Genomic DNA, 21,516 nt, shown 5'->3' on the forward strand with positions numbered 1-21,516 from the left:
ACCAGCGCCCCCGCAATAAAGTGCTTCGGCCCCCACCTGTCCCCGGCCGCGTGTGTGTGTGAGCCGGGTATGAATGGAAGAGAGGTGACGGATTCCAGCCCGCTCTGTCCCAGAAACGAGATGTGCAATGGGGAAGGAAAGGAACTTTAATGACAAATCAAAGCAGAGGGAGCCAAAGTGCAAACTGTCCATCCCCCAATGGGGGGGCATCCTGAACCCATGTGCACGCCCTCACCCCCCTTCAGGCCCCCAGCGGAGGCCCAGGGCCTGAAGCTTCTGCCTCAGGTAGCTCTTGAGCTGGGGCAGGCCTCTCTGTGACTCCAGTTCCTCGAAGGGTAGCTGCAGGGGGAGAGGGTCGCAGGTTACCCCAGGGCCTGGCCGGCCGGGGGAGGGGTACTAGCTGAGTGTGTGGGCGTGGGGAGGGCTCTCACCGGCAGGAGCTGGTAGCCCATCAGGCCCAGATGCCGCTCCCGCAGAGCCCGTGAGCCCAGCAGTACTCTGCCATCCCGGCAGAAATGCCACCGTTCCCGCAGCATCAGTACCACCCTGGAGGAGAAGTGACTGGCTCAGAGCTGCTGTCTATGAAGGCAGGCAAGGCTCTCCCACCCTCTTCCCTTACCTTTGGGCAGGGTCACGGGTTGTGTAGGGACAGGACCGGGGAGGATACGGTAGGAAGGGGTCCTGGGTTCTCACAGGGAGCACAGCACCAGAGCTGCTGACACAGAGCAGGAAGTCTGCAGGGCATGGAGAGAGAGAGCTGCTGGCCTTCAGCGGAGGCTCCGTGTCCTGGCGAGCCGCTGGCCCACCCGGAGCTCACCTGTGCAGTAGCCTGGAGGCACGGTCAGGTCCTGCCGATACTTCTCCTCCCCCAGCAGCTGGCGCAGCCCCTCGGCTACTATATCCTTGTGACTGAGGGGGAGAGGAATACCGGTATCAGGAAAGCCCCCAAGACACTCGTTCTAGCTCCCTCCTGCCTAGTTCCACGGCCCTGGGAAATGCCTTTGCTGCTCCACTCTGACTGCGTAGGGCGCAGCAGCACACACAGAACATGGTCCCCGGGGTTGGCCTACCCCGCGCTTCTTGCGGGCCGCTCCCCTCCCCTCCCCAAAGCTGCCCCATCCACCTGTACTTGCAACGGGCACGGTCGGTGATGAGTGGCTGGGGGAAGATGGGCACTTGTTGCCTTCGGGGAAGGCGGGGACCCCGATATCCTGGGAGCTCCAGCTCCACGGCCGTGTCTAGCAGGGAGAGGTAGCGCCGCACAATCAGGGCGTGAGGGGTGCCTGCAGGAAAGCAGGACAAGGCTTACTGGGTTGCAGACCCCCACCCTGCTTCCCCTGCCCACTGGCTCCCCGGGACCCAGCCAGCCCTCCAGTCTGCGCACCACTGATGTGGCTGATGAAACCTGGGGAAAAAACAAAGTGCAGGGCTCGGAAGGGCAGGCACCGCAGCTGGCACAGTGACATCAAGATGTTGACCGTTGCCAGGGGGGCCACCCCTGCTTCCCGAGCCAGGATCCTCTCAAGGCAGGGCATGAACTGCTCTTCCAGAGGCAGGTAGTTCAGTCGCCCAAAGGGCAGGACCAACTTCTGTACCACCTGCGGAGCAAGGGCAGCCCATCACCCAGCGCGAAGCGGTTCTCCAGTATCCTTTACAAGCTGGACCTCAGGGAGGCTTGGCCTGCAAGCTCACAGCATCACCATAAAGGCAGGACAATCCCTCTACACACACACCAGAAGCTCAACAGTGTAAGCACTGCTTGAGCTCCACGCGATTAGTCTTCACACAAGCAGAGGAGACGTGGCTGTGGGTTCTGTCCCTGAAGACTTAGCAGAGTGGGATCAACCAAGTTAAGACAGGGGCTGAGAGTGTTTGCAGGGCTTCCCTGGCGGCACAGTGGTTGAGAATCTGCCTGCCGATGCAGGGGACACGGGTTCGAGCCCTGGTCTGGGAAGATCCCCCATGCCGCGGAGCAACGAGGCCCGTGAGCCACAACTACTGAGCCTGCGCGTCTGGAGCTTGTGCTCCGCAACGAGAGAGGCCGCCATAGTGAGAGGCCCGCGCACCGCAATCAAGAGTGGCCCCCACTTGCCACAACTAGAGAAAGCCCTCGCACAGAAACGAAGACCCAACACAGCCAAAAATAATTAAATAACTTAATAAACTCCTACTCCCAACATCTTCTTTAAGAAAAAAAAAAAAAGAGTGTTTGGAGAAGTGCAGACAACCCAGGCATACATGCTGGGGAGCTGGACAAGACAGCGAGGGTGTGAGCAAAGGTGGAACCCCACGGGAAAGAGCAGAGAGCCTAACTGGGTTGTCTGCTGCAGATAGAAGCAGCCAATCAGGCTGGGTGGGGGTTAGGCCTGCCAGGTGTCTTAGGATGGGATGAGTAGGAGAGGAGCATGGGAAGGTGGGAGGTAATCCCACCTTGCTGTTGAGCTGGGCTTCCTGGGCCACCAGGAAGTGGGCAATGGCTTCCAGAAGCTGGGGCTCCCGCAACCGGTGGCGGGCCAAGTGCTGGGCCAGGAGCACCATCACGTGGGGCGTCAGTTCCTCTGGCCTGGCCTCTGCGAAGAACAGCTCATCACACCGGACCCTCAGGTCAGACCTCAACTAGATTCCACCAGACACCACCTGCCTCCGCCTCACCTCCCCTCCTCCCATGAACCTTAACCCCCTCCAGCACCTGCCAGGCTGCGGATGAGGTGATGCTGTGGATGCCGCTGGAAGCGGGGGCAGCTGAGAGCAGCTTCCAACCTTAGCCCACCGCGAAGGACAGGCTGCAGAGGGGGAGGTGGCTTCGGAGGGAGGCGGAACCTTTGCTCCTGCTCCAGGGCACACACCAGGGGCCCATCTGATGGGAAGCCTGAGGAGGAGAGGGTCAGAGGAGGCAGTCCTAGCAACCGGGAGTTGCTCTGCTCTGCTCCAGTCCTGGTTTAGTTAATGAATCCCCAATCCTTCTCATCTCTGTTTCCTGGGCTGGAAGGTTTGCTACAGAGCACGTGCAAACACTAGAGAAATGTGAGATATCACGTGCACTAAGGTATCAGAACAGTCTGTGGGGAAGGCCTTATACAAAGAAGGCAAGTGAGTTCTCATCTCTTGCCAGTGGTAACAAATTGCAGGGGCTTCCTAGAGCGCTGTATTAGAAGGGACCTGGGGTGGCACCCTAGCTAAGCTGCAGCACCTGCTGCTTGACTCGTGATGTCTGCCACGGATACAGGGGAGCAGCAGCAAGTGTGGCGGCGTATGTGCCGTTCCTGGCAAGCCCGAGGGGTGCGTTCTGTCAGCGATCTCGGGTCCTCTGCTGTTTCTCTATTCTTCCGTTAACGCCCACCCACCCCCCAGACACCGTCCTCACCAAGTAAGACTGCAAGGTGCAGACACACGTGGATGGTGTGAATGTCAAAGGAGGGGCAGTTTCGGATGATGAGCTGACTCAAGTCCTGAAGTGTGGCCTGCTCCACAGGAGGGGGTCGTGGCTGAGACCCCAAGAGCTGGCCCAGGCGACGGAGTGCCACAGGGTAGTGGTGGGCGCGCACCTTGGTGGGGTTCTGGCCCAGCCAGCGCAGCAGCTCCCCAGGGCTCCTCGCCTGTTCCAGAAGCCGCTGCAACCCCTGCACAGGGCCTGCATGGGGGGCTCCTCCAGGAGGCCGGTCTCCCCATTTGTTGGGCCCCAGACAGTAGGGCTGTACTGGTGGGAGCAGCAGCAGGCCAGACAGCCGAGCACTGGAGGCCTGGGCAGATAGCAGGACTCGAAGCATGGAGTTGGGTGATGGAGACCCTGAGGGGTGGCCCAGAAAAGGGGGTGAGGTATTCTCCAACGGTGAGAAAGACCAGCTATCTACTCCTCACCTCGCTCCCCATCCGGTGGAGCCTGGGGTCAGAGCAACCCTGACTCATGTTCACCCTTCTTTATGACTGCTCTGCTCCACTTCCCAACCCGCCCCTCTCTGCCTTCTTCCATCCTCTGAAACAGCAATCGTAATCCTTCAGTGTGCTCAGCGTAGGGATATTTACAAAGCAATTCCACATGCATTATCCCCTCTCGTCCTCCTTACAGGCCTATGAGGAGGGAGGCAGGGCTGGCATTACCTCGATTTCACAGGTGGAGAAACCAAGGCCCAGAGAGGCGAGGGGGTTACGTTAAGCCCGAGGTCACGAATCTGGTTAGTGGTCGCGCCCAGCCTGGAGCCCAGCTCGCCGCGACGATACGCCCTCCCGACCACCTCCCCCTCCCGCAGGAGGCGGCGGCGGCACAGAGGGTGGAGCGCGGGCTCCGCAGCCGGACGGTCCTGGGTTCCATGCTGGGTGCTCCCACTTACCAGCTGCGTGACCTTGGACAAGTGGCTTCGTCTCTCTGCCCAAGTCTCCTCGCCCGTGAAACGAGAACGCAGGGCCCACCTTGGAGGGCGCCCGTGGAGCCCGAGGGCTCAGCTTTGCCATGGCGCGGAGTCGGCGGTGTCAGGGCCCTCCCCCAACGCCCACCCGGCCCGGGGATGCCAGGAGACCGTGGGCACGGTCGCCAACACCAACTCCCGCCGCCCTCCCGCGGCCCGCCCCGCAGGCACCACCCCTACATGGCTCCCCAGGCCCCGCGCAGATCGCTCCCTCGGTCGGTCTCGGGGCCCGGGGGCCGAGCTCCCCCCGCGGCCTCCTCATCAGGGGGCCACCGAGTCCGCCATCTTCCCAGCAGCCCCCGGATCGCCGCCCAGACGCCAACCGCGGCACAGTCCTCGGCCAGCAAAGACGTGGCTCCCGTCAGTCCCCGCGCGCCAGGTCGCCGCGCGCCCCGCCCCCTGCTTCCGGGAAGCTGCGCGCGCGGCGACGGGGCGGGGCCGGGGCGGGGCCAAAGGGCTAGGGGGCTGAGGCTGGGATGAAAAGGTGACGGGGAGTCAGCGGCCGGGCTGGGCAGGTTGGGCAGAGCGAAGTGCCCGGTCGGCGCCCTTCATGCCTTGTCTCCCAGTGGGCAAGAGCTCCCCGGCCCCCGGACCCGCACACGCAGACATACACCAAGGGTGAAAACTTCACAGTTATTTAATCTGCACATGTTCCAGAGAACCCCCTCCACCCCTCCCAGCTCCCCTTCTCCAGCCCCTCAGTCTTTGAGTCCCTAAATCAGCCCAAGGAGCTGTCAGGGACTAGAGGTGGCTGGATTCTCAGGCAGAACACTAAGAAGGGCCCAGGGGCGTGGCCCGGCTCTGCCCAGGGCCCAGGCAGCGACAGCAGCTGTCTGACCCGGAGGAGCCGACTGTTGGTGGGCGCTGAGGGCCAGCTGCCCCAGGGGGCGGCCCAGAGCCGTGGAGGTCGCAGGGAGGGGCCTCCGCTGGCCCCCGGAGTGCTCTGCGGCGCAGGGCTGGGCTCCAGGGTAGTGGGAAGAGGCAGGTCGGAGAGGCAGGCCTGGGCAGACAGCAACTCCCGCCGTGTCGTGGGGAGCAAGGTCCGGAGGGGCCAGCAACACTGCCAAGAGCCCGTGGAGGCACTACGGGCGGTACATGGCAAAGGCCAGGAGACTGAGGAGCAGGGTGAAGCCGGCCAGACCCAGAGTGGCGGTCAGGGGAAAGAAGGGCCGGTACTGGATCTGGCAGTACCAGAGCAGCAGCAGCAGCAGAAGCAGCAGGGGCAGCAGCAGGCTGCCTACTTCCAGCCCGGAGGGGCCTGGCTCTGACCCCGGTGGGCACGGTGGGTGTGAGGGACCCACCCGAGTGGACACGTGGCAGTGGAGAACACAGTTGGGAGGGAGGTGAAGGCTGCCCAGGGTCTGGGTGTCGTCTCCTAACAGTTGCCCTTGGTAGATGAGTCGCACGTGCTGTTCCCGGCCAGGAAATTGGGTCCTGAGGAGAGAGCGACCTGGGTAATAGAGCAGGTCTCAGGCAATCCTGGCCCCTTGCCCGGAATAACTCTCCCACCCTCACCTCTGTCCTCCACCTACCACCCAAGTCAGGGCCTCTAAGGGGGCCCTTCCTGCTTCAGGGGAACAATACGGTGTGTGATTTGGGGGCCTCAGTTCCCTCATCTATAAACGGAGGGATAAGTCTCAGATACTGATATCCTCAGTGGCCCTTCTAGGTCTGTGATCATTCCCACCCCACTCTTTAGCCCTTTATTCCTGTTCTCTCTTCCCGGCTTACCTTTTCAGGGAGCCAATGGTGTCATGGGGCCAGGCCCTGGCCACCTGCTCTGAATCGTTGAGGAATTTCAGCCGAAGTACTAGGGGCTCCTGGGGGGAGTCTGGAGGTGGCGGTGTTGCTGGGAGCCCCACGCCAGGTTCTGGCTGTGCAGCCTGACCTCTGTGTCTCAGGCTGGGGGTCTCAGCTCCTGGGGCCTCCCCTCTGATGCTGTCGGTGACCGCCATGGCTTCGCTGGGCTGTGTCGGTGCTGGGGTCCCTGACGGCTGGGGCAGTGGATCAGCGCCCTCGGCAGTGTGTGTTGAGACCCAGGCGAGAGCCAGCACCAGAAGGCAGGCAAGCACCGCGAAAAGGATGGTCACCTCATCACCCACCCCTTCGATCAGGGCCATGGCACCTGCCTTGCCCGCTGCGCTACCGAGCTGGAGAGGCACAAAGAACCCATGAGGGGCTGGCTCACCCGCCAGGAGCCCTCTGAACTTCAGGGGCGCTCCTGACCCCACCCCATCACAACTTTCCCACAGTCCTCAGACCTCTGCCCACATACCCGAGCCCCACCGTGGGACACGGACTGCTCTGACACCCAGTTACCCCAAACTTGCCCCACGTACCCCTTCCCATCACCAAATCCCAAGTCCTAATTTTTTGTAACCTGAGATCAGGTCTTCAACCAGCTGCCCAATTCACCCAAACCCTATTCCGAGGTCAGGGCCTTGACCTTCTAAGCGACTCTCCCCTAAATTCAACCTCCAACAAACTTCACCCCAAAGCTTACCTATTCTTCCCGTCTAGGTCATCCCAAAGTTTATCTACTCCTTCGTCTATTTCACCCCAAGCTCATCTACTCTTCCGTCGCTGAAGTTTCTCCAAGGGGGAAGAAAAAGGTCTCTCCACACACACACCTCCCGGTTACCATTTACCCAAACCCCGACCCGCGGCACGGGACCGCTTCCCAAGGCTTCCCCACGCCAAAAGTCAAACTGCGCCCTTTGGCAAACTGGAACCTCCGAGGGCTGCCACCCCCCACCCAACTCGGCCCCTCCTGGTGCACTCAAACCCCACCCCGAGGCGGCCCGACCCCGCGCCTCCTCTGGAAGCCTCTCCAAACTCAGCCTGCTGCAGGACCCCAGATCTCGGCCGGGAATCCGAGACTTCGCCCTCCCCACCCTGATCCTCTATCACCCCTCCCATCTTCCCGCCCCCCACACCCACCCCCGAGTGGCGGGAGGGCGATCCCGGGGCGGGGCGAGCGAGGGCCAGCTGAGGTGGCGGCGGGGTGGGTACGGTCAAGGCGCAGGGACTCACCGCCTGGCTCCGCCAGCCCCATAGCGGACCCTCAGGCACTTCCGGGCGGGAGGTGGCGAGGTCGCAGACACCTGAAGGCACCCCCCCCCCCGCCTTCCCCGCTGCCGCTGCGCCGCCGCCGCCGCAGCCCGGAGTATTGTGGGTCTTGTAGTCCGGCGCGGTGAGCAGTCCCCGCCCTCCGCCCTGCGGACCCACGTGCGGGCTCGGCTGCCCGGTCTCGGTGCCCGCAAATCGCTGAGGGGCTGGTGGGGGCGTGTCTGGGGGTTGTTCCAGCCCGCAGAGGTTTTGGGCGGCAGCAGCATCCTCCCCTCCCCCTCGGGCAGCCAGGGCATGTATCACTCCAGAAACTAACGTCAGCTGGAGCGTGTCAGAGCACCGGTGTTTCGAGATAGAGCCTTTGGGGAGCTCAGGTGGACCCTACCCCGGCCTACTCTTAAGTCAGAGTGGACGCCGGAAGGCATCCTGGACCCTCCAAATGGACTCTTCAGCCCAGAGCCCAGTACTCTTGGGCTGCCCCACCAGGCTGGCTGAGGATATCCATCTTCAGGGCTGGCCACCGCAGCTTGGGCTGCCTTATTTACCTGGTCCCCTTCTCCACTTTGCCCCTGTAAGACTGTGCAAGAAGCATGGACTTTGGAACCTGGCACAAATGCTGATCCCTTATCCCGTGCTTATCAACTATATGACCTTGTGTGCGTAATTGAATCTCTTTGAACCTAAATTTCTTCGTTCCTAAAACATACCTCATAAGACAATTGTAAGGAAAAAATCAGGTGTTTTATTAAACAAGTGTGAAAACTATGTAGGGGATCTGTCACACAGCAGATATTTGTTCACTTGGTATTAGAACACTTCCTCCACCCAAATCTGGCCTCAGAAATTAGGTCCCTAGAGTATTGCTGTACAGGGGTTGTTGAGCCTCGGCCTGGCCAGGGCCAGTTAATTTCCATGGGTTTTCCCTCCCTCTGGGCTTCTATAGCCACAGAGAGGCACAGAGATCTTACATCCTAGATTGTATAGACCAGTCCTGATTAAAAGTAATGCACCCCAGTGTTCTGATAGCAAATGCTTACTTGTGGGAGTAAGCACTCCAAATGTTGCCTTGGGACAGTCAGTTTAGATTTATAATATAAAGAACTAACTTATTTCTAGTTCCTTCCTTTCCATTTATTCATTTATTCTAGAAATATTTTTTTATATGTATACTATGTGCTGGGCACTGGGTGAGATGCTGGGAGTACAGTGAATCAGACTCTATCCCTGCCCTCATGTGGCTCATACACTAATAAAGGAGACAAGTAGCCCACCAGTGCTAAAACAGGAATGTGCTGGCTGCCGGGGCAACATTTCTGAGGGACTCTTTACCCTCAACAGCTCTACTGGGAGGTACCTGGTGCAAATGCTTGATGTCAATTCTAACTAAGCTTCTAAAAGATATGTTAGATATTGCTCTTAGGCTTACAGAACATAGGGTAGGTGATTTGTTCAACCACTATATTTTGCAGATGAAGCCCAGAGAGGGTGCAAGACATTCTGAAGGTCAAGCAGATACGTAGAACCCACATCCCTCAGGAGTTTGGGAGGCCCCCGGTGTTGATTAGCTCGCACCAGCTTCTTTGGAAGGTACAAGAAACTTAGGAATGGTGACTGGGTTGGTACTGGGGTAGAGTTGTGTAGGTAGCTGAATGGTGGGCAACTTTTTGCTGGGAAAAGACCCAGCTTGGCCTGGGAAGTGGAAGGATATGTAAAAAGGATGACTGTGCCAGAGGACATCGGGGTGTAGCCCTGGCAGGCTGATTGGCTGGGACCAGTGCTCTGCAAATGCCCCCTCTTATGGGGTTCAGAAAAGTTGGGGGGGGTGGCTAGCAGAACTACATACAGCTTTAGCAATGGGGATGCAGAGGAACTAGGACGTTGAGGGAACTCCCTGGCCCCAGGAGTGGACAGGAACACAGTATAGACAAGGGAGAGAGGACAAAGAAAATTGAGACAGTCATGTGGACTCTGGTGCGTGTCTTGAATGGGGTGAGTGGGAAAGAAGGCATAATATTTGATTCCTTTCTCTTCTTCCTTCCCCCTTTCAGTGGGGTCCAGCTGTGTTCACTGGTCCTCTCCCGGTCCGGCAGTGGGTGTCTTGTTGGAGAGGCTGGAAGATAAGTGTGGGGACGCTGTTGTTTAAAGTGTCATTTCCAAGGGCCCCGCAGATGAAGCTCTCCTCAGGAAGAACTGGAAATAGAATCCGGGAATGCAGATTTCCAGCCTAGGTGCTGCAGCCGGCAATGGAAAGTCCAGGCAGGGCCTGAGAGAGAACCCTGGGTCGGCGTGGTCTCTAGGGTTGACCTCAGGGCCCTGGGACAGGGGAGCCTGTGCCGCAATGAAGGCAGGGCGATGTAAGGGAGGCGCAACTGGGCCTGGCCTGGCGACCCTCCTCGGCCAATCAGCCGCGTTCATCAGTACCCTCGGGCGCAGGGCACTGTGCGGGCGCTGCCCAGAGATCGGACACCCCACCCAGACCAGCGCAGGGAGGCGAAAGCGACAGCCGGGGCCGGGAGGGGGGCAGTGCAGCTGTCCTCTCGAAGCGAGGGGCCCTCGCGGCGGGTGTAGGTGGGGCCTGGAGAGGAGGCGGAAGGGCCGAAGCTGGGTGGGAGGGGCCCGGCCGCTGGGGCTGGAGCGCGCGGCTCGGGGGTGGAGGCTGCAGAGCCAGCGAGCAAAGCGAGGGGCGGGGGCGCTGGGGCCCGCGCGCAGGAGGGGCGGGGGCGGGGGCGGCGGGGAGGGGGGCTCGGGCTGCGTGTGCTGGAGTCGGCGGGGGCGGCGGTGCGTGCGCATGACGCGGGGGGAGGGCCCGGGCCGCGCGCTCCCGGTCCCGTTGTTGTTGCCGCTGGAGGCTGCTCCCAGGCAGCGGGATCGCGGCGCCGGGAAGCGCCCGGCAGCGGTGGCCACAGCGTGCGCGGCGGCGCCTCCCGGCCTCGGCCCCCGGCCCCCGGCCCCATGCACTAGCCCCGCGCCGCCGGCTCCTTAGTCCCGGCCCCGCCAGCCCCGCGCGCCCGCCCGCCCGCCGCCGCTGCCGCTGCCGCCGCGCCGCCCAGGGATCCGGCCGGGCCCGCCTCGGGCCCCGCGGCTCTGGAACCATGAACTTCCAGGCGGGCGGGGGGCAGAGCCCGCAGCAGCAGCCGAGCCTGGCGGCGCCGGGGGGCGGCGGCGGCGGCGGCGCGGGGGGCGGCGGGCAGTTCGGCGGCGCAGGGCCGGGGGCCGGGGGCGGCGGCGGCCCCTCGCAGCAGCTGGCCGGCGGGCCTCCCCAGCAGTTCGCGCTCTCCAACTCGGCGGCCATCCGGGCCGAGATCCAGCGCTTCGAGTCCGTGCATCCCAATATCTACGCCATCTACGACCTGATCGAGCGCATCGAGGACCTGGCGCTGCAGAACCAGATCCGGGAGCACGTCATTTCCATCGAGGGTGAGCTGAGCCGGGGGCTGCGGGAGCTGGGGCGCGGTGGCTTCTCCGGCGCCGGCCGGGGCCTTTGCTGGCCCGTTCCGACCACGCTCTCCCCGTTGGGGGTCCTCGCGCGCCTGAGGTCGGGGGCACGCGGTTTGCTGATCGCTGGCGCTGCATAGCCGGCGGCCAGGCTTCGCCATTTCTCGTCCGGGAACACTTTGGGGCTGGGGGCAGGTCCCGTGCCAGGGGACAGGTTTTCTGATCTTAGTGCTCCGGGGCGTGAGGGTGGTGTCGCTCCGGGGACGGGTGCGCTCGGAACCACAGAGGTTCTGGGGTCCAGAGGCCAGGTCTGGTCAGGCATGGCCGGGTAGGGTGGGCGCGGCGGAGGGCCTCGGCGGGCCGGGAGGTGGGGCCGCTGCCGGAGAGGCGTCTCAGCCGCTGTCCCGGCCCTGCCCGCAGCGGAGCGGTGGATCGGAGCCTCCCGTTAGTGGATGGCAGAATTCCCGGGCCCAGCGCCCGCGGGTCCCGGAGGGTGGCGCTCGCCGAGGCTCGCTCTTCCGACGCACACCCTCCACGCTGCCGCGGCCCGGCGGGCGCGGGCCAGGCCTGGCGCGGGGCTTGGGCGCCGGGGCCGCGTGGGAAGCCCCGGCCGGGCCAGCGGCGCCTTCGCTGGGTCCCCCGCGCGCCGGGCACCCGCCGCTGCTCTCCAGGGAGCCGCTCGAGAGGCGGGCTCGGGGCTGGTGGGCGCTGACCGACCTCCAGGGACACAGCGCCAGGCGTCGGGGACTAGAACCCCGGGCCACTGAGCTGCCCAGCGCTCCTTTCTCTAGGCTCTCGGGCCTTGGACTTCGGCTACTGAGGGGCAAAGGAAGTGGGTGCACGCTGCTGGCAGATGTACCACGACCCCGGGTGTGGTGGGGACGGGCAGCACCGGCAGGCACCCCAGCGGCGTGGTGACCTTTGAACGCATGTGGGGCAGATGGGCCTGGCCCTGGGCCATCTGCTTCCTCCTCCGGCTCCATTTGCAGGGGGACGCCCACCAGCAGGTGGTGAGTTCGGAAATGCAGGCAGAGTGCAAGGCCTTTTGCTGATGACTTGGAGTTGTGGGCAGGGCCCTGTCCAGTACTTGGGCCTCAGAGTTAGGGCCGCACTCCCATCTTTCTCTCATTGTGTGAGGCTCTTGGGGGTGTCCTTCACCTGAACACCCCGTTTCTGCTTTCAGAGGTCCCCGTGGCTGAGGAAGGCATAGTTGGTCTTTTGGGGGTAGGGGAACCCAATTTAGAGCTGGGGTCCTGCTCTTTTCTTGTAGCATTCCCGTCTGCCTTTTCTCTGTCTTTTTCCCAGCTCTCTCGCATCGCATCTCTTTCCTCTGAAGGCTGAGTTCACTGTGAACTAATTAGGTGACAGAAAAAAACTCATTAGCATGGATCTGAGTAAATGGCCTGAATCATCGGTGTGGCTGGGGACCAGGAGATGGCATTTGTGTGAGCCAGGGGCCCCAAAGAGAGGAGATGACCAATATTTCCTCCTAGATCTGAAGGGGTGGGGGGTGGGGGGAAGAAATGCCATTCCCTGCAGCTTCCCTGTTTCCCCAGAGGAAGTAAGTTCCTGACCAGCACCAAGATGCCTCCCCCACCCCTCACAGCCCCTTTTGGAGGGGGTGGGACAGCCCCAGGAGGGGTGAGGGATGGCGTCCAGAGCAGGGAGAGGCAGAATTGGCCGGATTCCACGTCTAACTCCCGCTTCCTTAACAGTACCCCCGCCCCCCCGAGCTCAGGAGGTCTCTGGCCCGGCATCTTCCGTGATATGGAGGCCAGAGTTCCTGGGACACACTTGGGTTTTCGCCCCCATCTTGAATTCAACACGATAGGCGGAATTTCCCCTCTTAGAGCCCTCCCCCGTGACCAGCTTCCCCATTGCGGTTTGGAAGTACCCCACATTCCGTCTGCTTAGCCTAGAAGCTTGGTATCACCATTGCGGATCCTGGGACCCAGTGTTTCATTGTCACCAGGGCCCAGCTGCTCCTCACACATCCGTTCCCAGCTCTCCTGGTCCCTGCTTCCCTGCTCTTTCTTGGCAAGACCTCCCACCTCTTTCTTCTTCTCCCCTTTTTTTTTCCAGCCTCTCTCTTGGAACCCATCTTTATTACCCACCTCACCCTTGCTTTCCCACTCCTGTCGCCCCAGCTTTTCTGCTGTAGGCAGGCATCAAAAAAAAAAAAAAAAAAAAAACCCAGAAAACTCCTTCTCCGATTTCTGCCGTATATCCTTCCTCTCCCCATCTGCCAAACCATATTGCCGCCGTCCTGCAAAGCGGCGTCGGCACCTTCTCTCTCTGTGGAGGGAGGGCAGCAGCTTCTCTGGCGGGCGTTTCCCTGCTCACTCTCTGAGCCTGACCGAGGCCCTTCCAGGGCCCAGCGGACTTGGGTCGAGACTGTTACATAAACACATTCATCGCCTGGGAGGCTGATCCTGTGTTTACTAGGGGTGAGCCTCTTAGGGGAAAGGGATGACATTTTCCTAGTGTGTGAGAAGCCTCATTCAGTAATACTTTAGTGAAGGGTGCGTTTGAGCTTTGAAGGTGACTGCGGAGATGCGGTCGGGATGCATTTGGGACTGAGGAAGCGTGGTGGCACCTTGCCCTCCTGTATTCTCTCTGTCTGCTTCTGTCAGCCCCTCTCACCCCGTGGCCAGGGCAGGAAGAAGCAGAGGAACTTTGAGCTTTCCTGTGTTTCAGGACAGGATCTGGAGGGAGGGAGTTCCTTTTCCCACCAAAGTCCAAGGAAAGAGAAACCCTGTCCACCCTACGGTCTTAAGGAACGAGCGGAATGTCACCAGGAGCTGGGACGGAGGCATAGACAGCCTACTGCGTGCGGAGCCCTTGAGCCACTCTCACCTCCCTGGTGGGTACACCGAGGCTCAGAGGAGCGAGGGACCTGCAGCGAGGGGTGCTCCCGGGGCTTGCTTGGGTGTCCTGGCTGTGTCCTAGAAAGAGGACACGAAGGAACCAGGCCTTGGTCCAGATGGGGGACAGCCTGGGCATACAGAACACGGGGGTGCTGGGCCAAGTGAGCCGGAAGCCAGGATGAGGTGTTGGGAGAAGCAGCCCTTGGGGTCCCTGGAAAGGCAGGCTTGTCCCTGAGTCGATGTGAGCCCGGGGAGGTCTGCCCAAGGGGAGGCCCGCATGGAGGGCCTGGAAGCGGACTGTGGCCCCGGGAGGCTACTGCTGCGGCAGGAACCCGGCTTTGTCAACTGGGTGACTTGTTCCCATGGCCCTTGGTTTTCCCCCAGGGGTTTTTAAGCAGTGAAATTCCTTGGAGAGGCCCCGTCTGCCTGCCTCTGTGGGCTCTGGGCTTGGTAACATTCTGAAAGGACTCAGGTAAAAAGAGGTGTGGGTTTTCCTGTCTCGTTCGAAATTAGGCTGAAGAGAGAAGGGGGTCCGGAGCTGTGGGCAGGGCGGTCGGAGGGGGCAGCCTCAGCTTCCGCAGGCTTCCCTGCAGGCCTGCCCAGGGCTCTAGAGTTTGTCCCCTGTTCCGTCTGTGTGCTGTGACTAGATCCCAGCAACAGCGCTCTGATGCAGAGAGCAGAGCGGTGTGCGTTTTGGAGACGGAGAAGCCCTCCCCTGAGCTGGCTCCCTTCTGCCTGCTCCTCGGGGTGGGCATCCCGCAACCTGCGGCTAATTCTCGCCTGTGGGACTTGCTCAAGTCTGCATTTCTGAAGCTCTCTCCCGTGGGTCCGGGATGGGGGCCCAGGGATCTGCATTTGTAACTTCCCCGGCCCCTTCTGGGAATTAGCTGGTTTGGAGAATGAGTGCCTGGTGGGGGACTGGTTATTTAGGACTTTGCACAGAAGAGCTCTAGGAATTCTGAAAAAGAGGATATCAGTGTGGGTGCCAGTGGCCTGGGAAAGCTGCGTTTGTTCCAGATGCATTTATTTAGCGCCTACTGTGTGGTCCAGTCGCATCTAGCGCAGTGGAGAGCAGGAGGGGAGAGAAGGGGCTGAGCCAGCGCTCTAGACCCTGGAGGTGAATGGATCAGCGTGTAGGAGGTGCCAGAGGGGGGATTGGGAGTGGCAGGGATAAAGGCCGGGTTTTAAGAAAAGCAGGGCGGAGATGAGAGACTGGGGAAGCCTTGTCAGGACCCCAAGCCTGCAGGAACTTGGGCGGCCTCGAGATGCAGCCTCCCCACCCCCCACTCAGTCCTCCTTCACTGCGCTCCAGCTCTCTGCCAGGTGGAAGGCACCGTATAGATAAGACGGTCCTCGCTCGTCAACAGCCTGTGGCTGGCACATACCCTAACTTTCCTCTACCAGTTATTTCTTTAACTGAATGTGTGTGCCAGGCGCAGGGTCTGAGAGGTGCTCCATGCAGAGGGAACAGGTTGGCAAAGGCGGCAAGGGTCGGGGTTCGAGGAACAGCAGGCTGGTCTGCGTGCCTGGAGCGTTGAGTCCACGGGGGACAGGCGGGAGGACCCTGGTTCGGGAGTTTTGAATGCTTTATCCTGTATTAATTCATTTACACCTCACCTTGTTCCGGAAGACCATACGAGGGTGACCCTTAAGCCTGCAGGAGATGGGCTGTCACGAGAGGGTTGAAGTAGAAGCCAACCGGCAGGTCGTATTTGAGAGCCGGTTGCATTTGAGAACTTACTCTCTGTGCAGTGCCGGCTGGATCAGAGGGAGAAGGCCACGGGGAGAGCAGGCAGGAGAGGTGGATTAATGAGCTCTTAGTGTCCACGCCGTACATTTGACTGTGAGCCCTCCCTAGCAGCTGTCAGCGGGCCTCTGGCCTCAGAACCTCAGGAATGGAGGGGGAAGGAGGCCCTAGCTTGGGGGAGGCAGGCCCGGGGCCCTGAGAACTCCTGTGTCTCCGCTCAGCATCTCCTGAACACCCACTTAGGTCCCTTTGGCTTGCCCCCATTCTCTTCTTAATATGCAGGTAACTCGAGATTAGTTGAACCAGAGAGCATTCCTCCTGACGCCTAGCCAACTTCCACCACGCAGGCTGGGGGTGAGGGGCAGCTAATTTTGGTGCATGGAGCTGAGCTCTAGGGTTATGGAAGCGGGAAGGGGAGGGGACCGGGATCTCCTGCTTTGAGGATGGGGACCATGGGCTGTGCAGTGTTCCACCAGTTAACATTCCTCACCTGCCTGCTGGAGATGGTCACGAGGCCTCTGCAATCCTTTGCAGTCTTCTCCGGTTTGCAGGTATCATCTCCATTTTGCAAATGAGATCTCCTAGGACTGAGACGGAGTCACTTCCCGAGGCCGCACAGGAGCGGCACAGCCGGGGACTCTGCCTGGTTTTCCACCTCCAGGCCTCGTGCTCCTCCCCTCACAGGGATGGGCCAACTGAGCTTTGCTGGGCCAGGCTGAACACCCAGTCAGCCCTTCTGGGTGCCTCTCAGGCAAGGTTTTGACCTCGAGTTGAACTTTTGGAAGCTTTTGGAGTATCACTTAAGGGTGACCCCGATCTCTTCTTTCCTGTCATGGTTTTCTTCTGAGTGTCTTGAATCCCCAACTGGCTCTTGGAGGGGGGCTCTCCCTTCTATGAGCAGCATGGATGTTGTGCGTAGGAGAAAGATGCTTGGTCAAGAAACACTCCAAAATATTTGAACATTTAAAAAATTTAAGTATATGTTTATTTTATTTTTTTTTAATAACTTACTATTTTTAAAATTAATTAATTTTGGGGTACGTTGGGTCTTCATTGCTGCGCGTGGGCTTTCTCTAGTTGCGGTGAGCGGGGGCTACTCTTCGTTGTGGTGCGCGGGCTTCTCATTGCAGTGGCTTCTCTTATGGAGCACAGGCTCTAGGTGCGTGGACTTCAGTAGTTGTGGTGCGCGGGCTTCAGTAGTTGTGGCTCGCGGGCTCTAGAGCGCAGGCTCAGTAGTTGTGGCTCGCGGGCTCTAGAGCGCAGGCTCAGTCAGTAGTGTGGCTCACAGGTTCTAGAGTGCAGACTTAGTAGTTGTGGCGCACCGGCTCTAGAGCGCAGGCTCAGTAGTTGTGGCTCATGGGCTTAGTTGCTCCGCGGCATGTGGGATCTTCCCGGACCAGGGCTTGAACCCGTGTCCCCTGCATTGGCCGGCGGATTCTTAACCACTGCGCCACCAGGGAAGCCCCTAAATATATGTTTAAATGACAAAAATTATGCATGCTGGTTATAGCACATTCAAATGTGGAAAGGAAGTCGAAGAAATGTGTGTGCCCCCCACCCCTCTCCAAGGTACCTGCTGTTGTCTGTCTGTCTGATGGGTGTCTTTCCCATCTGCTTTCTTTCCTATATATATCTACTGTCTACTGCTCTATGATTGATGACACTCTTGGCGTTTTACAGCGAAAGTGGGACTTCTGTGGGAAATACTCCACTGGGAGAAGGGGAACCAGAGTCTCAGTTTCAAGAAAGGCATCTGCGTTCATGCACCCGTCTGGCAGCTCCCTGCGGGGCAGTTGGGATACCTGGGTTCTCATTCCTGTTCTGCCGCCAACTGGCTGTGAGAACTCGGGCAAGTCATAAAAGCGCCCCCAATCCCCCTGGCGGGTTCTCCTAGAACCCAGTTCTGGTTTCATCTGCACAGCTCGCTGTGACCCCGCCTTCGAGCATTTGGACCATCTCAGTCTTGGGTCCCTGGTCCAGGGAGGGCACACTCCATTCAGTGGGAGGTTCTGAGGCTGCCTTCTTGTGCGCAGCATATGACACGCGCTGCCCGGGAGCCCTCCAGGAGCTGGTCATCGCCTCTGTTCCTGAGTTTCCTCAGGTAAGGAGGAGGGGTAGTGACAGTGTGATGGAGTTAGGCGCGGCGGGTGCCGACAGCGGTGCCTGGTACAGAGCGAGCACCCAGTGCGTGCTCGTGGTGAGCTGAGGGGCTGCGTGCAGTTGATCCAAGTCTCCTGGTACCTAGATCTTTTCACACTTGTCTGATTATTTCCTTTGGACAAATTCCCAAGTGGAAGAAAACAGTGAGGCCGTCGGGCACGCACGACCTTTTGGGGACTTTCTCTGTGCGCCACACTGCCCTGCAGGAAGGCCCTTCCCGTTTCCCTGGGGCAGAGACTGCCTTTTCCCTGCCCACCCTGTCCACTTGAAAGGTGAAGAGAAATGATTTTTTTTTTTTTGCGGTACGCGGGGCTCTCACTGTTGCGGCCTCTCCCACTGCGGAGCACAGGCTCCGGACGCGCAGGCTCAGCGGCCATGGGTCGCGGGCCCAGCCGCTCCGCAGCATGTGGGATCTTCCCAGACCGGGGCACGAACCCGTGTCCCCTGCATCGCAGGCGGACTCTCAACCACTGCGCCACCAGGGAAGCCCCCGAGAAATGATTTTTGTTGTTGTTTTATCTTGTGTGTATCTGATTACTAGTGAGAGTCAACGTGAAACATAATGTTTTTGGTTGTTGTATTTTGTTGAATTCCCGTCATATCCTTTATTCATCTTCCTCGTGGTTTGTTACTCTTTTTCTTAATATGTGTAAGATAGTTTTGTTTTTGTTTTTGTTTTTTTTTGGCTGTGCGGCATGTGGGATCTTACTTCCCCCACCAGGGATTGAACCCACACCCCCTACAGTGGAAGCGCAGCGTCTTGACCACTGGACTGCCAGGGAAGCCCTTGTGTAGGACAGTTTTAATATGCAAACATATATCAGGCGTACGTTGCCGTTTGCTGGAGGGGAGCTGGGGTCTTGATCTCTCTGGCGGCACTCTGGCCCTCCCGGGGCCCTGGGCACCGAGGTGAGTGAGCCCACAGCACATGGTCCCAGAGGGATGTCTGTGCCTCTGCTGTTGTCGTGCCTGTTTATAGTGTGTATTTTCTTTCTCTTTCTTGTTTGTCAGCACCCCTCCTTGCCACTGTTGGTGCACCCGCCCACAGCAGTTTCTCTTTTGCCTTTTAATTTGATGCTTTGTTGCCTTGCGAACCTGGAGCCCAAGCTGGTAGAGTGGGATTCGAGCCCAGTCATGGCCTCTCCGTGTGTGTCTGTGGGTCTGTGTGTACGGCAGGGCTGGGAGGCCGGGAGAGCTGGACCCCACTCGGGGCTCCTGCTCTGCTCCTGGTGGGAGCTCCCGGCCCCTCCTCTGTGTGTGGTCTCTTCCAGGGAGGGGCAGATGCACTTCCCTGCCCAGAGAACTTTTTTGGTTAAACAGACCCTAGATGAAGGCCCTTTGCTAAGAAGCACTGTGATGATTTGGTGGCTTTCAGTCCCTCTGAAGCCCCACTCGTCTTGGTTATTGCTTCTAGACTCTTCTAGACTGTTTTAGGCTGGATGATGTGTAGAATGGAGCCCGGTGTCATTCCTTCTCTGTCACAGTCTGTACAGGGTAGTGGGTACATCCGGCTCTGGAGCCAGGCTGCCTAGATGTACATTCCTAACCCTCAGTAGTGGTATAACCTTTCTGTGTCTTGGCTTCCTTGTTGCTAATATGAGTTTAACAAGCACCCATCTCATTGTGTAGGTGTGACAGTGAAGTATATTAACGCGTGCAAAGCTTTTAGACCAGCCCCGGCCCCTCGGAAGTGTTCACAGTGACTCCAGCCTTTGCAGGGCTGCGGAGAGGACTCAGGGAGAGAGTGTCCCTCGTGGCACCTGCAGCGGTGGCTCCCCAGTCATGCTCCCTGAACCCGAGTGGGCGAATGGGAGAACCTGGCGGGGCAGAGTTTGGGGTAAGTTGGTTTAGCCTGGCAGGCCCCAAGGAGGGGTGCCAGGTCCGGACTTGTCTGACGTTCCAGCTGATTGGAGCAGACCCTGGCCCACAGCTGGTCATAAGGAGTGTGTCACACAGGCACCCAGCATTGCTTTCATCTGATTGCTTGCCCGTCGATTAAAGTATTTCCTCTAATTCAGCACCAATTACACATGTGAGTCATGTGTAAATTTAAATTTTCAAGTAGCCATATTAAGAAAGCAAAAAAAAATTATCTTTAATAATGCGTTTTATTTAACCCATTGTATCTGAAATATTATCATTTCAATGCACAATTAACAAATTAATATAACGGGGCTTCCCTGGTGGCGCAGTGGTTAAGAATCCGCCTGGTTCGATCCCTGGTCCGGGAAGATCCCACATGCCGCGGAGCAACTAAGCTCGTGCGCCACAACTACTGAGCCTGCGCTCTGGAGCCCGCAAGCCACAACTTCCGAAGCCCGCGCGCCTAGAGCCCGTGCTCCGTAACAAGAGAAGCCACCGCAGTGAGAAGCCTGTGCACTGCAAATGAAGAGTGGCCCCCGCTCACAGCAACTAGAGAAAGCCTGCACACAGCAACGAAGACCCAACACAGCCAAAAATTAAATAAGATAAATAAATAAATTAATTAATTAATATAACAATTTTTAATGAGACATCTTACATTCTTTTCTCAACTAAGTCTTCAAACTGTGTTTCACCCGCTCAGTGCCTCTCCATTTGGACTGGCCGCATTTCAAGCGCTCAAGAGCCGTGCGTGGCCGGTGTCTCTGGTATTGGAAAAACAGCTCTAATTTTAGCCTATAAGGTAACAAAAGAATTCCTGTTCGTTGGAAAAATTGAATACAGAAGTATATCCTTTTGGATTCATCTTTCTAAAGTATCATATTAAAATTTTTAAGTAACGTGCCTTTCACGTATATCCTGCCGTTTTCACTCAGTCATTCAACAAACACTCCTGAGTACCTGCTCAGGCCGTGGTGATGGGTAGCAGATAAATCTATTTAGAAGGGTTACTGAAGTCACGGTAGTTTTTTGTCGCCGTGGATTTTCTTCAAACCCGGAAGCACAACTACTGCTGAGGGTGCTCGGCCCCAAAACGTGTTCCCGTCCAGGGGTTCTCAAGTTCTGGAACCGAGGTTCACACGGTTTTGCTCAAGGCGGAAGGTGGGGCGTGAGCCCAGACCCCGCTCTTTTGCAAGAAGCTGGAGGAGAGGGCGCGTGTCTGTTGGGGGGAATCACGTCCAGGCTCTTGTTAGTCAGCGTCTTGGTTGAGAATGGGTTGCCCACGGGCCCCAGCGTGGCTCGCGTCACTTGGGTTTGGAGGTTTCATCTCACGTGGCTGCCGCTCTGCCCTACTTACGTCCCCGCCCGCCCCCTCTGCATCACAGCCCGAGGATAATCCTGAATTAGGGTGAGGGGAAGGGAGGTGGCAAGGGCCGGTGGGCCCGACCGGGAGTGGACGTGCCGGACAGCGAGCCTGTTGCTGGGCAGAGCTCGTGTGAACAGCACAGTCCGTGGACTGGCTGGCCTCTGCGTATCCTCCTGATGCTTGATGGACTAAAGTGCTGGATTGTGAAGTGCAGACCACTAGGGAAAAGGGTGCCGATTATGTAGGCCGGCCAGCCGGCCAGCCCTCGCTCTGTGGACCAGAGAGGGTGGAAGCCACCTACCAGGGATTCAAGGTCACTGCTGAGCAGCAGGGCGGTGAGGCCCCGGGCCTTTGCACTTCACCGTGGTACTCTCCTTCCAGCTCACAGGAGAGGTGGGCCGGGTGATCCCGGCCATGTCCCCTTCAGCCGTGACCCACAGCAGTTGTGCCAGGGTGTGTCACCAGCAAAGTCACAATATTCCCCTCAGCCCATCCTGGTGTCTTAGGCAGGAGCTGTTTTTGGTAAGCTTTTTTTTTTTTTTTGGTTTGTGTTTTGTCTTTACGCTGAGTAACGTGTATATAATAGCGAAAATTTTGTAAACGTAC

General features: G+C 58.9%; 3 protein-coding genes across 8 annotated transcripts in view; 1 reads left to right on the forward strand and 2 right to left on the reverse strand.

Annotated features, from left to right (window-relative positions):
* Positions 1 to 135: 135 nt before the first annotated feature.
* On the reverse strand, positions 136 to 4,738 carry FASTK (Fas activated serine/threonine kinase). Of its 5 annotated transcripts, none has more exons than XM_082846587.1 (10): positions 4,584 to 4,738; positions 3,365 to 3,787; positions 2,690 to 2,869; positions 2,431 to 2,570; positions 1,385 to 1,598; positions 1,124 to 1,283; positions 818 to 909; positions 620 to 734; positions 432 to 546; positions 136 to 339 (listed from the first exon to the last, which is right to left on the reverse strand). In XM_082846587.1, the coding sequence occupies exons 1-10, from the start codon at positions 4,663 to 4,665 to the stop codon at positions 232 to 234; spliced, it is 1,629 nt and encodes a 542-aa protein (XP_082702713.1). In that variant the 5' UTR covers positions 4,666 to 4,738; the 3' UTR covers positions 136 to 231. The 5 variants fall into 5 exon arrangements, with proteins under 5 accessions (XP_082702713.1, XP_082702714.1, XP_082702712.1 ...); XM_082846588.1 differs by having other exon boundaries at positions 3,365 to 3,847; positions 4,578 to 4,738; XM_082846586.1 differs by lacking the exon at positions 4,584 to 4,738 and adding an exon at positions 4,329 to 4,532 and having other exon boundaries at positions 1,406 to 1,598.
* A 412-nt stretch (positions 4,739 to 5,150) lies between these two features.
* On the reverse strand, positions 5,151 to 7,505 carry TMUB1 (transmembrane and ubiquitin like domain containing 1). Its single transcript, XM_082846827.1, has 3 exons — positions 7,437 to 7,505; positions 6,135 to 6,553; positions 5,151 to 5,837 (listed from the first exon to the last, which is right to left on the reverse strand). Exons 2-3 carry the CDS (start codon positions 6,521 to 6,523, stop codon positions 5,486 to 5,488), a joined length of 741 nt encoding a protein of 246 aa, XP_082702953.1. The 5' UTR covers positions 6,524 to 6,553; positions 7,437 to 7,505; the 3' UTR covers positions 5,151 to 5,485.
* A 3,059-nt stretch (positions 7,506 to 10,564) lies between these two features.
* Positions 10,565 to 21,516, forward strand: part of AGAP3 (ArfGAP with GTPase domain, ankyrin repeat and PH domain 3) — a gene marked incomplete at its 5' end in the record, with an annotated part of 56,570 nt that continues 45,618 nt past the window's right edge. For both annotated transcript variants that reach the window (XM_082845906.1, XM_082845904.1), the window contains one exon: positions 10,565 to 10,889. In XM_082845906.1, the coding sequence (XP_082702032.1) occupies positions 10,565 to 10,889 (325 nt within the window). The remainder of the gene's footprint in view (positions 10,890 to 21,516) is intronic.

The sequence above is a fragment of the Leucopleurus acutus genome (genome assembly GCF_964270905.1).
Source record: "Leucopleurus acutus genome assembly, chromosome: 9".
Taxonomy (NCBI): Eukaryota; Metazoa; Chordata; class Mammalia; order Artiodactyla; family Delphinidae; genus Leucopleurus; species Leucopleurus acutus.

Excerpts from the sequence above, each read along its gene's own strand:
- FASTK (XM_082846588.1), bottom strand. The coding sequence starts at position 4,665 with ATGAGGAGGCCGCGGGGGGAGCTCGGCCCCCGGGCCCCGAGACCGACC. Across the intron at positions 2,870-3,364 it reads GCACCTTGCAGTCTTACTTG|GCTTCCCATCAGATGGGCCC; the intron begins GTGAGGACGGTG and ends TCTCCTCCTCAG. Across the intron at positions 1,284-1,384 it reads TTTCATCAGCCACATCAGTG|GCACCCCTCACGCCCTGATT; the intron begins GTGCGCAGACTG and ends GCTTTCCTGCAG.
- TMUB1 (XM_082846827.1), bottom strand. The coding sequence starts at position 6,523 with ATGGCCCTGATCGAAGGGGTGGGTGATGAGGTGACCATCCTTTTCGCG. Across the intron at positions 5,838-6,134 it reads ACCATTGGCTCCCTGAAAAG|GACCCAATTTCCTGGCCGGG; the intron begins GTAAGCCGGGAA and ends CTCTCTCCTCAG.